Below are 17682 nucleotides of genomic sequence, written 5' to 3'. Positions count from 1 at the left end.
TGTTAAGTAAGCCCTGGTTTGATGTGCCGGTTACACTCCCAACCATGAGGCCAGACAGTGTGGTACAATTGCATTTAGTTATTACTTTGGCAAGTAACAACTTCAAAATTAGCATTTAGAGCCTGTAGTGCAAAAAAGCTATGAGATTTCAGAAAGTTCAGGCTTACAGTGACAGATGGTTTTACATTAATTTCCAGCTGCCATGTATGCTATTTGGAGGTTGGACCAACAGGGGCAGTTAAACAGTTTCTGTTTCTAAAGGAGACTCACAGGACCCAAAATGACAATGGTTATAAATCTCCAGCTTATTTCAGAGAAAAGATACAATATAACAACACCATTAAAGTAAGGATATATATCTCCAGCAAGGGGGCCAGGGAAATCAGGCATGGGGCTCTCTGTAAAGGGCGGGGAAATGACCAACATGGCACAGAACACCTCAGAAGTGGGGAGCCCAAAATGGAGTCTTGATTGAGGTTGTTTTATATTTTACTTAGACATATTCCTGCTGTGTAGCCAGACTCGACAGCAGAGCCTTACCAGGTTCTAGCCCAGGTTAGGTGCAAATCATCAGTCTCACTGTTATCAATAAACAATGCTGGTGAACGACAAGAACCCGCCCCCAACCCCCTCGGACCCATGATCACAAATAAAGCAACACTATTAATCAATACATTTTGTACCTTGACAATGGATCAATACCATACAGGAGCTTGAGCAAAACAGTTTAGGTTAACAGTTTAGGCCTGCTGGAATAAATCCTCAGTGTGCAGAAACCGTGGTTTGACCATTTTAGACTCTGTTACTGTAAACTGAACCATCCCTAGCCATGCCTTGACATCATTTTATGGCTCATACAGAAAACGCTGGTGACTGATCTTGTTCTGAATCTGTCCTGTAGGCATATACATTACTAATGAAGAGAGAAAAGTCAAAGGTGGATTTTTGGAGCTGAAGTCTGTTTTGACAAGGGTGTATGGTAATAAACCAGCCCAGTCAAATAACCTGACCATCTGGTGTATGGCCCTATCTCCAGTCCCCGGAAATAAAGTGTGGAACATCTCATCTGAAAAGATCACTTTTTCCTTGGGTGAGTTGTCTATTTAATAAGGTCAACCAGAGGTGGCCAAGACTGCCATAAGCTCAGAACACTTCTAATTAGAACAAATAGAACCACTCATTATTTCCATGGTATTTTAATCTCGGAAAACTCTTTATACAACTCAAAATTATTAAATTTCATACTATCAAAACTTTTTTGACAAAACAATGGGACTCTGCTTAAAAGAATTTCTTCAAATAAAAAATAGCTGATTCCTATTTCTGAGAATTTCTGGTGAATATAGCAATTTTTTTTCAAATTTCATTTAATAACTTTTTGTTAATGTACCATATAATGAAAATTAACACTAATATATTGATGATCAAGAGAGGTTCTTAAAATCCTAAAATCCCTTCTGAGTCACGAAAACCTTCAATTATATATAGCATTTATAATTTTAATACTTAGGAATGGATAAGCTATGTATGAGATATAAATAGCGTGAGGATAAGGACTATATCCTAATGATTTTCATGCCCCTAGGTTGAAGCACAGAATTTGGCACATTGAAGATTTTTATGACTTGAAAATTGATATGCAGGATCATTCTACTTATCACAATATTTGATCAGAATATTCACTACTCTAAACCTGACCAAATAATAGAGATTTTACTGCATAAAAGATGTGAACAAATGTCTCAGCAAATACAGCGACAACAGATTGCCTATAAAAAATAGAAGTTTGTAATGACAACTATCAAACATGCATATATAACAGTAAAGAAATACTTAAGCAGATTTGTTAGCCATTATTACAACGCTGCAGGACCATTAACATCTTTTACCGCCTTCCTATTTTCAGAGATACTGTAGTCTGTGACATACTCATAAAACCCAGGATAGCTTATAAGGGAAAGTTTCCCTTTGTTTCAAGGCCACTGTCTGCATGTTGGGTCCTACCCAGCCCTTTCACAAATGCAGGCAGTTGGTTCCTGGGAGCCTTGGATGGGAAGGGTATGTGACTCAGTGCAAATCCATCCCCACTATTCAGAAGCCGGTGCCATTCTGAATCTGGGACAGTGGCATCATGCCTATAATGCTGCCTATGTGTGTGTATATCTATACACACACAAACACATCTCCCTGTGAACTCTGAGTTAATAACTCGGAAATGGTCATGGGTTTACACTGGAACATCCACACTCAACTCTGTCTAGTTCCCTCAGAAATAAATGCACTTCCTTTCTAGAAGCCGGGACACAGTTAAGGGCTACAGGCTTGGAACAGGGTAAAGGTAACTGGTTCTCACACAGATTTGCCAGTAACTTTGGCAGACTCTAGGGACATGAGCTAAAAACCAAACAACCTTAAATTCCTTAAATCCCACCACAGACAGAACCATGTTTGAAATTCCAATCTTTTTTGTTGCTAAAACTGAGCTTTTCTTGGTTTAAAGATTTTATTTATTTTTTTTAGAGCAGTTTTAGGTTGACGGCAAAAGAGGAAGGTGCAGAGATTTCCTATACACCCTCCCACACACATGAATATTCTCCCTCTCTATCAGCTTCACTCCCTGGAATGGTTCATTTGTTACAACTGATGAACCTACACTGACACATCATTATCACCCAAAATCCATAATTTGCCTTATGGTTCAACACTTGGTATTGTATATTTTATGGATTTGGACAAATGTATATTGACATGTACCCATCAGTGGCTTCAAACAGCCTTAAATTTTCACTGCCCTAAAAATCCTTTGTGCTCCACCTATCCATCCGTTAGCCCCCAACCCCAACCCCTGGCAACCACTGATTTTTTTAGTCTTTAGAGTTTTGCCTTTTCCGAATGTCATACAGTTGGAATCACACGGTATGTAGCCTTCTCAGATTGGCTTCTTTCACTTCCTGATACGCGTTTAGGTTTCCTCCATGTTGTCTTATGGCTTGATAGCCTATTTTTTATAGTACTGAATAATATTCCATTTCATGCATGTACCATATTTCGGTTGCTTCCAAGTTTGGGCAATTATGAATAAAGCTGCTGTGAACATCCCCATGGAGGTTTTTGTGTGGGCATGAGTTTTCAATTCCTTTGAATGAATACAAAGGAATACAATTGCTGGACTGTAGGTAAGAGTATGTTTAGTTTTGTAAGAAGCCTTCCAACTGTCTTCCAAAGTGACCATACCATTTTTGCATTCCTGCCAGCAGCAAATGAGAGTTCCTGTTGCTCCACATCCTCACCAGCTTTTCATATTGTCAGTGTTATGGATTTGGGCCATTCTAGTAGCTGTGTAGTGGTATCTCTTGTTGTTTGAATTTGCATTGGTTGATGACATATTATGTGAATCATCTTTTCATATGCTTATTTGCCATCAATGTATCTTCTTTAGTGAGGTGTCTATTAAAATCTTTGGCCCATTTTTTAATCAGGCTGGTTGTTATCTTACTGTTGAGTTTTAAGTGTTCTTTGTATATTTTGAAAAATAGTCCTTTACCAGTTGAGTCTTTTGCAAATATTTTCCTCCCAGTCTGTGGCTTGTCTTCTCATTCTCTTGAATTATGCTAAGTTTTAAGATCAGAAAATAATAATTTTAGGCTAATAAGGAAGGGCACTGATCCTGATACCCAAAGCACACCATAATTCCAATTTACAGGACAGCCCTTGATCTAATATAATTTTAGGTTCTGAGCAGATGGTTATTTTTAAAGTGCCAAATGAATTTTTATCCTTTATGATCAAATATTAAAGCCAATAAGTCTTGAAGAGTTCAGTTTCCCAAAATTATAGCTTACATTCTAGTCACATTCTAGCATGTATCTTTGGGAATGACTCAGAAGATAACAGTTGAGACTCTGGAAAGCAATGTCATCACTGGATCATACTCCCTTACTTGTTGTAAGTTCTTAAACACTTACTTCCAAACATTCTTTCTGCTTGTGGTAGTACTGCTGGGTGCTTTATGAACTCTGGGAAAACTTCTGATGCCTTGTGCAAGAGTTATTGCTTTATCAAGCCATTATTGTTGACAGATATTGAGATGAAAATACAGAAGAAAAATCTAAAGTAGAGAAATTCTGAGAATATTACAGAGCAAAAAGGAGATTTAGTAAGAGGAGAGGAGCTTTTGCTCCCCTTTGTTCCCAGAGAAGAGCTGGAGGCCTGCAAGCTAACAGTCCTCCGAGATGCTTCCTTCCCCACCTACCTCACAGTCTCCCAGGAAGTTCAAATGCTCAGTGATTCTTATTCTAGTAAACTCAGAAAAGGAGAGGGGTCAGGATAGGGTGATCAGTGGCTCATCAGGCAGCTGTTTGAGTGACCAAAGCCTACAGATTCCTGTGATTAAACAATAAATATATTTTTTAAAAAGTTCTTTCCAAAATATCCTACCCTGCTGTTACCAAACCCCATGTTTGGCTGCCCCTAGCTCAATAGGCCAATACTCAGAAGAGGAGTTTTGATTGGAAAGGAATATGAGCTTTATTCAGCAGGCTGGCCAACTGGGGAGAAGGCAGACTCTTGTCCAAAAGCCAACTCCAAGGTTTCTGCCTGGCCCAGGGATTTTTAAAGGGGTTCAGGGCAGTTAGTTGGTAAGGGAGTGCAGTAGTCTTTAACATTTCTTGATGATGTGCAGACTTGGTGGTCCCAACTAGAGAGATTGTCTCAGTGATCTCAGTGCTGGGGGGCTGTGCAAGGGGGTCTGCTTCCTGTTTCAGAAGGTATAGGAGTGCTCTGTTCTTCCTAGGAAAGAATGAAAGAACTAGATATTCAAAGGAAAGTGAATCAATCACATGGCCTAAAGGCATTTGCTAAAGTTTAAAGACTACTAGGTTAGCAGGAGGGGCCAAAGTAGCTTCACTGCTAGCCTAGCTTATCAGAATGTATAAAATTGTAGCACTGTAAGGTCAGTTTTTTTGGCATATACAAAGAGTTGTTTTGTTTTGTTCTGAGGTGGAGGGGATTTTTTAAAAAAATATTAAAACAAAAGTTGAGTGCAAATACCCCCTGGGGTGGGTAATGTCCTTGCCATCTTCAGCTATTATTCATCATTAAATGGATTTCCATGTGGGATAGAGAGAGAGTTAGGGGTTAGTGAGTCATATGTGTTTGAGTGTGCATGTATATTCTGGGATATGGAGAAAGATTAAAAAGGGATATCTCAGTAGTGAGGCAAGAGAACCATTGAATATTGAGGCAGAATATGCCAGACAAATACTTCCTATTTCATGATTTTTCTCAAACCCTGACTGATCGTAGGGATCCTAAGGACTTTATCAGTTAAGGATTGATCAGTTAAGGACTTTAATATACATAGAAATCACCCAAGGATCTTGTTAAAAAGCAGATTCTGATTCACTAAGTCCAGGTGGAGGGGCAGGGCCTGAGAGTCTACATTTCTAACAAGTTCCTAAGAGAAGCCACGGGCCACATTTTGAGAAGCAAGGATCTGGCAAGGCCTGGAGTTTGGTTCATTTCTAGGTGGACCAGCTAAGGGCTGATCTGAGCTCTGAGGAAGCCCTAGAACTGACCAGCTGCCCTGTAGGACAGACAGACACCTGGCCACTGCTGCCCATGAGGGTGGTCCTGAGCTGCAGAGGGGACACACTCAGGAGCAGATGAAGTTGCTTTAGGCCAGCAGCTTAATCCCTTACAACACGATGGCAAATGTAATGGTCTAAAAACTGGCTGACATGTTTCTGCTAAATTCTGCTTTTGAGTTTTGGGAAATAGTGTTTTTCTGTGAGGTTTTAGCCACTTCTTTCTACACCCCTGAGTTTTGTCTTGACCAAGGCAGAGTTCCTACTTTACAGGACAATCTGAAACCAGAAGGACCTTTTTTTTTTTTTTTTTGGCTGCAGGTTTCATGTTGAAAGCTATGCATCATTTTTGTTACTGGGCAAAGAGTTCATCTTAAAATACAAATCTTGCAGTAGCAACTTCCTAATACACTGTAAGGATATGTATGCCAAGAACCCCTCAGATTACAAAGCTGTGTGATGTTAAAATATGGCAGAATAATATCATAAAATAAAAATATTCAATTAATGAAAAATAAATGTTTCCCATTGTCAAAATCTAGGATTAAGCATAACCTATCAACAACTTCTTTTCCAGGAGTCAGCAAAAATTTTCTGTTTTTATCTGCCAGATAGTAAATATTTTATGTTTTGTGGACCATACGGTCTCTATCACAGTTACTCAGCTCTGCCATTGTAGTACAAAAACAGCCATAGACATACATAAACAAATGGACATGGCTGTGTTCCAGTAAAACTTTATTTACAAACATAGGCAGTGGGTGGAATTTGACTTGTGGGCCATAGCTTGCCACCCTCTGTTCCAATCAATCTACAGAGAAAAACACCTAGGCATTATTTTTCCAGGTCCGTGCTTATTAAAGTTGCTACTTTGGAAGATGATGCTTATTATGCACGAGCTGTCAGATATGTCCTTAAAGTTGGTCTTCTCTCTTTCAGTGTTTAGAAGGAATCCATACGCATTCATTCATCCACTTGCATTTGCCAGGAACCAGAAATACAGTGAGGAGCAACACAATCACTTCTCTTGAGGGGTATACTGATGATGTAGAGTACTAAGGCCTTTGCTAAGTTAAACATTAAGGCTATGAGCACATCACAAAGATCCCTGGGATTCTTCAAGTTTGAGAAGGTGCATTCCAGGCCGTTTGCGGTGGGAAAGTATAAGGAAGCAGCATGCACACAAAGCAAGAATCCATGGAGATGGGGTTGAAATATCACCCGTTGGATTGAGGGTATGATTTGAGATGTAAAAGATGATAGGCAGCATCGGGAAATGAAGTGTAATGGGGGGAGGAAAATAATGATCAGATTTGAATGTCATGCTGAAGTGTTCAAACATGTTTCAGATGGTATGGGTGGAAGAGAATGGTCATTCCTCACCAACCTACTTGTATACTCTCCAGGAACTTTCTCCCTACCCGACACCTACTTCCTCAGAGCTTAATAGCAAGGGATCATTTATATGATAACAAGTCAGAGCCAGCTGTAAGCATCACCTACAGCCAACAGCAATAACAACATGACCAACACTAAAAAGAAAACATAGATACATCTCGATTACAAAACACAAATCCCTTCCAATGTGCTATGTGCTATCAGGTGACATCATTTATATAATATATACTTTTCTCTTAAAATAAATTATAGAATAGAGCCAAGAGTATAATTTACAATTAAATGTCCAAATAATTGACATAGCTTATCAGATGTGTGACACTATACCCAATGTCATTAGATCTAGAAAATCACAAAATTCCCTAGCCTCCAAATCATTTAACAGTATTTAACCCAGGCCTTCCTAAAGTCAATAGATCCTTCTGGCATCTGTAAATTGTTTTATACTGCTAATAGGGCTATTTTACAGTTCAATAACGGGAGCTTTAAGGAACTGACATAAATGTATAATATGATAAAATAATATATTCTAGCCTCTCTTTCATCCCTACCTGCCCACACAAACACACACACACACACACACACACACACACACACACACACAGAGAGAGAAAAGTTATAGCCAGATAAAAATTTTCTGACAAAAACAAGCATTTTAGAAAAGGCAGTAATAATACCATTAATCTTCAGCTCATTGATGTTGCTTCCAGTTGGATAGTTACATCATCATTTCTACTCTTGCCAATAAAATTTAGCAGGCTTGCGGATTTGTAAATTGTATGATTAGTTTTCAAATACTTTGAAATATTAGCTGCTGTAATTGTTTTACCAGGGCTTGATTAAATGTTATTTTCTCCATGAAGCTTTCTTTGCATCCCTGTGGTACCCTCCACTCAACACATTGCCTGGCTCCCTGCCTATTACCTAAGGTCTGGTCCTTAAAGACAGCCTGATGTCTTCCACCACCATATCCCACGGCCTTGCATTAACAGACCTTCAATAACAATTTCTGAGATGAATAGATAAAGTTGTGGGGGATATTAAGTCAACACATCATCTTTCTATTATGATATTTTGTTCATCATTATTATCCATTTCATCTTTTCAGGCTCAGTGAACCCTTCAGCAAGTCCTCTGCTTGATGTTGTCACATCAACCCTTAGCACCCGACCTTCTCCAGTCAACAGCGTATCTCCTACAAGTAAGAATGTTCTCACAGTCTTACTTTCTTTTTTTAATTATTTTTTTGAGTATGGCTGACACACGATGTTATATTAGTTTCAGGTGTACAGCATAGTGCTTCAGCTACGCTCTGTGTTTTGCTGTGCTCAGCACACTGGTAGCCACTGTCTTTGTCACCATACAACACTGTTAAAATACCACTGACTGTATTCCCTATGCAGTGCCTTTCATCCCATGACCTACTCCCTCCATAACTAGAAACCTGTATCTCCCACTCCCCTTCACCAATTTTGCCCATTCCCCATCCCCTTCCCCTCTCGCAACCATCAGTTTGTTCTCTGTATTTATAGGTCTGATTCGGCTTGTTTATTTGTGTTTGTTTTTAGAGTCCACATATAAGTGAAATCATATGGTATTTGTCTTTCCCTGTCTGACTCATTTCATGTAGCATAATACCCGCAAGGTCCATCCATGTTGTTGCAAATAGCACAATTTCATCCTTTTTTTAAGGATGCATAAAATTCCATCTTCCTTATCCACTCATCTATTGATAGACCCTTGGGTAGCTTCCATATCTTGGCTATTGTAAATAATGCTTCAATAAACATAGGGGTACCTATCATATCTCTTTTCAAATTCCATGTTTTCATTTTCTTTGGGTAAATACCCAGTGGTGAAATTATTGGATTATATGGTATTTCACTTTTTATTTTTTTCTTCATACTACTTTTTCACAGTGGCTGTACCAATTAACATTCTCACTGTCAGTGCACAAAGGTTCTTTTTTCTCCACATCTTCTCCAGCACTTGTTATTTCTTGTCTTTCTGATTTTGCCATTCTGACAGGGATAAGGTGATATCTCAGTGTGGTTTCAATTTGCATTTCTCTGTATGTCTTCTGTAGAAAAAATGTCTGTTCAAGTTCTCTGCCCATTTTTTTAAATTGGATTATTTGTTTTTTTTGGTGTTGAATTGTATAAGTTCTTTATTTTATTTTATTTTTTATGTTTTTATTTTAATTCCAGTTAGTTAACATACAGTGTTATATGAATTTCAGGTGTACAGTATGGTCATTCAATAATTCCATACATCATCTGCTACTCATCATGACAAGTGTACTCCTTAATCCCCATCACCTATTTCACTCATCTCCCCACACCCTCCCCTCTGGTAACCATCAGTTTGTTCTCTATAGTTAAGAATCTTTCTTGATTTGTCTCTCTCTCTCTTTTTCCCTCTGTTCATTTGTTTTGTTTCTTAAATTCCACAAGTGAGATCATACGGTATTTGTCTTTCTCTGACTGACTTACTCTGCTCAGCATTATACTCTCTAGCTCTGTCCATGTTGCTGCAAATGGCAAGATTTCATTCTCTGTTATGGTTGAATAACATTCCATTATATATATCACATCTTCTTTATCCATTCATCTGGGTGAATGGACACTTTGCTCCCATAGTTTGGCTATTGTAAGTAACACTGCCAACATGTCCCTTTAAATTAGTGTTTTTGTGGGGTTTTTTGGTAAATACCCTGTAGCACGATTATTGGATCATAGGGTGGTTCTATTTTTAATTTTTTGAGGAACCTCCATACTGTTCTCCATGGCGGCTGCACCAGTTGCATTCCCAGCAACAGTACATGAGGGTTCCTTTTTCTCCACATCCTTGCCAACATTAATTATTTCCTGTTTTTGATTTTAGCCATTCTGATAGGTGTAAGGTGATATCTCACTGTGGTTTTGATCTGCATTTCCCTAATGATGAGATGTTGAGCATCTTTTCATGCATCTATTAGCCACCTAGATGCCTTCTTTGGAGAAATGTCTGTTCATGTCTTCTGCCCATTTTTGTTTTTTGGGTGTTGAGTTTTATAAGTTATTTAAATATTTTAGATATTAACCTCTTATTGGATGTATCATTTGCATATATATTCTCCCATTCAGTAGGTTTACTTTTTGTTTTATTGATGGTTTCCTTTGTTGTTCAAAAGCTTTTTATTTTTACATAGTCCCAATAGTTTATTTTTGCTTTTGTTTCCCTTGCCTTAGGAAACATACCTAGAAAAATGTTGCTACAGTCCATGTCAGAGAAATTACTGCCTGTGTTCTCTTCTAGGATTTTTATGGTTTTAGGTCTCACATTTAGATCTTCAATAATTCATTTTCAGTTGATTTCTGTGTTTGAAAATGGTTCAGTTTCATTCTTTCACATGTAGCTCTCCAGTTTTCCCAGCACTATTTGTTGAAGAGATTTTTTTTCTCATTGTATATTCTTGCCTTCTTTGTCATAGATTAATTGAGCATATAAGCATGAGTTTATTTCTGAGCTTTCTATTCTGTTCCACGATCCATGTATCTGTTTTTGTGCCAGTATCATACTGTTTTGATTACTATAGCTTTGTAGTATAGCTTGAAAAATGGGATTGTGATACTTCCAGCTTTGTTCTTAAGATTGTTTTGGCTATTTCAGGGTCTTTTGTGATTGTGTGCAAATTTTAGTATTATTTGTTTTAGATCTGTGAAAAACCATGTTGGTATTTTGATAGGGATTGCACTGAATCTGTAAATCACATTGGGTCGTATGGATATTTTAACAATATTAATTCTTCCATTCAATGAGCATGGAATCCTTTCTGTTTATTTGTGTCATCTTTAGTTTGTTTCATCAGTATTTTATAGTTTTCAGAATACAGGTCTTTCACCTCTTTGGTTAAGTTTATTCTTAGGGGTTTTTTGTTTTTGTTTTTGTTTTTGTTTTTTTGGTACAATTATAAACAGAATTGTTTCTTAATTTCTCTTCCTGAGACTTCTTTATTAGTATATAGAAAAGCTACAGATTTCTGGATATTAATTAAGTATCCTGCAACTTTGTTGAATTCATTTATTACTTCTAGTGTTTTTTTGGTGGAGTCTTTAGGATTTTCTATATATAGTAGCATGTCATCTTCAACTAGTGACTACACTGTTTTATTTTCCATGAGCTATTAATCCTTTAACCAAGCAGATTGATAAAGAAAACATGTTCAGTAAATTTGTATGATTCATGCTCTTTTATTATCTATAATATTTTAGGCAAACATATTAAGTACTATTCTTACAGCTTTAAAGAGTTAACATAGCTTCCAAAGCCCTTCACTTGAAACCCTGGCAAAATTAGGGTCAATAAATATGCAGTGAGAAATTTAAATTCTGTATTTATTATTAAATAGGTTAATAAATTGACAGTCTTCCTCCACAACTGTGTTCTCAGTGGAGTGTTTAAGAAATTGGTTATAAATGGGCATCCTGTGGACCAGATGTAGTTAGATAGTTTTAAATTTAAATTTGTTCTGGTTCAAATTAATTTTGACAAAGTTGACTAGTGAGGACTATGAATTCAGCCTCCCAGTGGCATTATTAATAATGGAGGCTAGGCTGGGTCAGTGTTACTATGGCAAAGGGATAGCAGTGACTTTCAGAAGGTCACAATGATGCAAACAAATCATAAATCCCATGTCTATAGCCTTTGTGTTTAACAAAGAACCATGGTTACTTTCTTTAGTATAAAAATAAAGTATATTCTATGTAGAGGAGAAGTACAGTTCTCATTTCTTATTTAATTAAAACTATCAATTTTAGCTCAAAATGAGAACTGAAAATGAAATAAAACAAAAGCAGTCAGGAGAAATGAACAGTTCTTTCAGCCTGTAGCCTTTTGGCATGTAGCCTGCAGTCACTGTCACAGGTTGATACCTCTCAGAAAATGAAGCATGTGGCAGGGTGAGAAATGTCTGCAAATCACCCATCAGAAATTTTACATCTATCTGATTTTTCCTAGTTCTTAATGCTTTGCAGTTTTTTTGGAAACTGCTTTTCCTTCCACATCTAACTCATCATTCAGCAACAAACTCTAGTAGATTATGTTATTCTTCATTCAACAAATATTAGCGTAGTAAAAAAATAATACCTTAAATCTCTTTACTACTCTACATATTATCCAGCTCTCCCTGACCAATTACCCCCAAATTAGCAACTTTTAAAACATATATTGTCTTACATGATTTGGGGGTCAGAAAGTCAGGAGCAGCTGAGCTGGATGGTATGGCTCAGGTCTTTTCATGAGGTTATAGTCAAATGGGGCTGGTTGGGGCTTCAGTTATCTGATGGCTTGACTGGGGCTGAGGGTTCTGCTTCCAAGTTTGAGCATGTTGTCAGGAGGCCCTAGTTCCTCACCATTTGAGTCTCTCCATAAGGCTTCTCACATCATGACAGCTGCCCTCTCTCAGACCAAGTAATTCAAGAAATAGAGTAACCAAGACAAAGGTTGCACTGCCATTTTATTGCACAACATCATTTTGCTTTATTGCACCTGTTAGAAGCGAGTCACTAAGTCCAGCTCAGACTCAAGAAGAGGAGAATTAGGCTCCACTTCTTGAAGGGAAGAGTATCAAAGAATTTGTGGACAAATTAAAACTACCGTATCCTGTCATTTAGAAAAATTTGCACATAAAATGCAGTACGGTTTGATCTTTATTATGAGAGGTAGGCAGAGCAAGCAGTATCACCCCCATTTTCCAGATGAAGTCACAGAGATGACCACACAACTAGTAAGTGGCAAAGTTAGTATTCACACCAAAGTCTTCTGACTCAAATCTGGTTCTTTCCACATTCGATACCAGGGTTTCTCCAACTGGTTTGAACACTTTGTGAGGACAGGGGACATACACCCAGCATGGAGTAGATGCACAAAAGTACTAGTTGAATAAATGAATGAATAAAAGAATTAATGAGAATACTGTTCCTTCACTATGTAATCATCATTTAATAGACTCCATGATGTCTATAAAAAGAGTGTACTTTCTGCCTTCAAAAAGGTTGCAGTGTACTTGGAAAGAGATGATAGGTGCACATGAAAATGATAATTCAAAATAGTAAGGTGAAAGGTGCTGCATCTTATAGAATTAAAATACTCAAGGAGAGGTGCAGACCAGAAAATTTTGGACTTTGAGTAAGGAGATGTCCCTATGGGTTCTTGGAGCCAGGAAATGATACCAAAGAGAGGAAATAAGATGACTGACCCTTTAAGTATGTGTTGCGTTTATTTGACTCAGTTGAGAGCTTGAAAAAACATTCTAAGCAAAGAGAACAAAGTGAGTAGTTGTGCATTAGCAAGGATGTTTGTGGGAATTTGAGAAAATATTAAGAGATAAGCTTGGGTCAGGGGCTGGGGTTGTGTAGCAGAGAAGCAGGGAAAAGTATTAGAAAATGCAGAATAAAGAGAGCTTTAAGCTCCAGCCTAAGAATTCTGAGTGTTATCCCTTAGGAAATGGGGCTGGGAGCCCAATAAATATTTTTTGGAAAGGAAGTGATATAATTCATTTACCAAATATTTATTAAGCCGTGACTATGTACCAGGTATCTTTCTAGGTACTGGGAATACAACAGTGACCAAAAGAGAAAACAGCTATGCCCTCATGACATTAACCTTCTACCAATTGAAAGCAGAAATGAGTTTCTTCTAGCTGTGTTTTCCACGGGGTTAGTTGACATACATTAAATGCGTCCATCAGACCAAATACCACTCTTATTTCTGTGAAGAAATTTAAGGAAAGGAAAAGAACATTTGTTACCTTAAGGAGCCGGCAATATAAAATAGCTCTAGTATTAGGGAAAGAGAATACAGTCAAATGAACATATTTGTTAAAAAGCAGGGAAGAAAATGTTACTTGATCTACTATTACACTAAAATGATATGGTTGGGAAATTTCTGGAGAGTCACAAGAGTTCCTTAAAATAAGATCCTACTGGGTGCCTGAGTGGCTCAGTTGTAAGTGTCTGCCTTTGGCTCAGGTCATGGTCCCAGGGTTCTGGGATTGAGCCCCACATCTGGCTCCCTGCTCAGCGGGAAGCCTGCTTCTCCCTCTCCCACTCCCCCCTGCTTGTGTTCCTGCTCTTGTGTCTCTGTCTGTCAAATAAATAAAAAAAATCTTTAAAAAAAAAAAAGATCCTACCACACTAAACCTCAAGACTGTTTTAGATCAGTGGTTCTCAGCAGGGAAATATTGCCGCCCCCCTCCCAAGGACATTTGGCAGTGTCTGGGGACGTTTTTGGTTGCCACAATTGGGCGGGAGGTGTTGCTACCTGCCAAAGCCAAGGATGCTACATATAATATAGCACAAGACAGGCAGCCTCCACAACAAAGAATTATCTGGTCCAAAATGTCAAAAGTGCCGAGATTGAGACACTGTTTTAGATCAAAGCTCAGGTATAAGAGTAGCTGTTTCTCACTTTACAAAATCTAGACCTCTATTAAAATAGTAACAAATTATGTTTGGAACAATTTTCAGTCTAAAATGTCAAAAAGATGTTAAATTAATGGCTCTTTTAGGCTAAATAAAACTTATTTTCTTAGAATAAACATCGAATTACAACTGAAAAATCCAAATTTTGTCTTGGAAATCTGGAAGGTAATTTTAAATCACATGATGACTGGCTGCCTCATGTCTCAGAAGCTAAAAGGATTCACCCTTTGTGTTCTTTTAAGAAAGGAAGCAAGATGGAACATGTCATGGAAACCAGCTTCAAAAGGCTGTGGTTTCATTCCAAACTCTTAAGATGGAATACAGTATATAATTCAGTCATAATTATTAAGCTACATGTCTTGCTGCAAACATCCAGTATTTTTTTCTTCCTCAGCGAAAGGATATTTTTTAAATAAATGTAAGGTAATGGAAATAATATTCTTTGATTAGAGAAGGAGAACCTTATAACATAACAAACTGTAAGAGTTACCACCCAGGGAGCGCAGCGCAATTCCGCCTGAATTGATGGGTGTTTTCTTTTTTCTTTTTTGTTTGTTTGTTTGTTTGTTTGTTTGAATTTATTTGACAGAGAGAGAGACAGCCAGAGAGGGGACACAAGCAGGGGGAGTGGGAGAGGGAGAAGCAGGCTTCCCACTGAGCAGGGAGCCAGATGTGGGGCTTGATCCCAGGACCCTGGGATCACGATCTGAGGCGAAGGCAGAGGCTTAAGGACTGAGCCACCCAGGCTCCCCAGTGGGTGTTTTCTGAGTCCCAGCTGCATCAGCAGCACTGTCCTAGGAAAAGACGAGGCTGAGAAGCTAAATGGGGAGATAAGGCAGGCCGGTGGGATAGAACAATCAGAGACACCTGACCAATCTCAGGTGGGGCAATCCATAACTCAGGGGCTCCAGGTGCTCTGAGTCGTGCCCTATGCCTTCTAACTTTGGCTTTGAACTGGCTTCAGGGTGTGTAACACTAACAGAACAGATCTCAGAAATGCCAGCCCTGATGGTGGCAATCATCTAAGACATTCATTCATTCAACAAATACACATTGAGAGCCTACAAGGTACCTGGAATTTTAGAGGTGCTGGGATACAGTGATGAACAAGACAAGGGCCCCAGGTGAACAGAGCTCACACTCTAGCATGACCTACTTGCCTACCCTCCCATTTCACTGCCCACCATGCCACAGGTCTTTGGGCTCTGCCTCCGATTTTTATGTCTGCACATGAACCCTTGGATCTGATGGTGTTAGTTTTGATATTTAGCCTTCTCTAAAGCTTTGGCTGATCCTCACAGTCTAGATCTTTCCACTCCTGAACACTTCAGATAAAATACCAGGTCCAGTCTGGCCCTAATCATTGGCTAGCTCTACAAGTAAGGACACCTAATGCTCAGTAGGTGGGCATCAGACACTGAAGGGTACAGACTGAAGGAAGCAGCTGCCTAGGGGATGCAACAAAACTACTGATTTATGAGAAAGCATGTCAGAATGGCTGGGGGATTACACTGGAAGATATGCCATTGGACAAGATTGTCAAATATAAATCACAAGGAGAAAGCAGATCAGAAGATCAGTTGCAGGTTGGGATGTTGGGTTTTAAAGTAAGAGCGGGATCTAGAGAAAGCCTGCTGGTCTACCAAAGTAGATGTGTGCTGGGAACAGAGGAGGGTGGAATCAGGGAAGTCTACACAGAGGGCTGGAAGGAAATATAGACACAGATGGAAGAAAGATGAGAGATGGATCTTTAGACTATCGTCCTGAATAAAGAAATAAAATGAGTGTCGGGCATGAGAACACGAGCAGGGTGAGTGCTGCCAGTGCTAGTTGGGAGGGCCATGGCTTGCTTATGTGAGGTGGAGCCCGGTAAAGGTGAGCTTCAGTTATGGGCTAAGGATTTGGGCTGGAACAGAATGCCAATGAAGAGGCATTGTGGCTTTGTGAGTATGTGAAAAATGTGGGTGAAACAGAGGTGGTGTGTATGATAAGTGGTAGCCGTAAGAACAGAGAGCAAGAAAACTGAATGGGGCAGATATTAAGTGATTTAACTGATAAGGGTCTGAACTTGAGGGGGCATATATAGAAATGAAGAGTGCTACACCCGAAGACTCAGCATTGTCTGCCTAGATAGGAGGGAAAAATAAAAGGGTTTTAGAAGACTATCATACCAGCTTTTTTTTTTCTAGTAATTATCTAAATTTTTAACCAACTCCCTTGATTATATTATAGTATTAAGCAATAATATTAACAATATCTGTTAGTATTTGAGTGCCTCTGATGTGCCTGGTTCCATTTTAAACTGGTAAATGTATTATCTCATTTAATTCCCCAACAACACAATGCTATAGGCACAATTATTATCCCCATTTTACAGATGAAGATACTGAAGCACAAAAAGGTTAGATCACTTAACCAAAGTCATGCAAAAAGTGCAAGATCCAAGATGGAACTTGGACGAGCTTCAGAGCCTGAGTCCTGCTGTCTCTGACAGGACACGATGGGTGCTCAATAAATGTCTTTAGACACAAAATAAATCCATTCCTGTGTGAAGCTGGTATAGCTAATCTGAAAAGGTCAACATGACAGTTGTGCCTATACTAATCTCTCTCTTCTCTGGACCAGTGTTTTTTCTGAGAAATGCAGCCTCCAGAAGTGGGGCTAACATTTCCTCAGTCAGAAATAAGCTGGAGAAAAAGGCCTCCTCCATTCATCACCCCCTCCCTTCTCAAAATTATTATAAAATAATTTAATTGCCCAAGGATATGTACAGAATCCACACAAAACTCCAGTGCTGTTGCTTTAATCCTGGGAAATTCTGGTCATTACATCTTCCCAACCACCTTGCACCTGGGGTGATGTTGCAGGTTGTTAAAGAATTTCTCATTTTTTTTGCATACCTGTCACCCATAAGTCAAGGGTAGCTTTCTTGATGACGAGTTTATTTTGAGTTTTTGTTTATCCAGTCTTCCCTCTTTGAAACAAGGTAGCTCTGGGAGAAAAGCTATTGGATGGCCTATTCTTGCATTCATTTCGTGAATTACTGAGTGTCTGTAAACACACCCCACGTGTGATGAGCTCTGTCCTGCTTACTGTCATTTCTACCACCACCCTGCACCCCGGGGAGGGGGACAGTCCTGAAAATCCTTTCTAGACCAGTAATCCGGCAGTACACATTGCCGTAGCCATTCGGTAAGCACATGTTCCTCAAATAATCTGCCTCCCCTGGGCAAACA

At 38.8% G+C, this 17682-nt stretch overlaps 1 protein-coding gene across 2 annotated transcripts in view; it reads left to right on the top strand.

Moving 5' to 3' along the window:
- Positions 1-17682, top strand: part of CD96 (CD96 molecule) — an 89094-nt gene that overhangs the window by 43035 nt on the left and 28377 nt on the right. For both annotated transcript variants that reach the window (XM_027581788.1, XM_027581787.1), the window contains exons 7-8: positions 902-1090; positions 8092-8184. In XM_027581788.1, the coding sequence (XP_027437589.1) occupies positions 902-1090; positions 8092-8184 (282 nt within the window). The remainder of the gene's footprint in view (positions 1-901; positions 1091-8091; positions 8185-17682) is intronic.

The sequence above is a fragment of the Zalophus californianus genome, chromosome 1, assembly GCF_009762305.2.
Source record: "Zalophus californianus isolate mZalCal1 chromosome 1, mZalCal1.pri.v2, whole genome shotgun sequence".
NCBI lineage: Eukaryota > Metazoa > Chordata > Mammalia > Carnivora > Otariidae > Zalophus > Zalophus californianus.
Note: the sequence above shows the minus strand (reverse complement) of the source record. Positions and strands in the feature narration are given on the sequence as shown.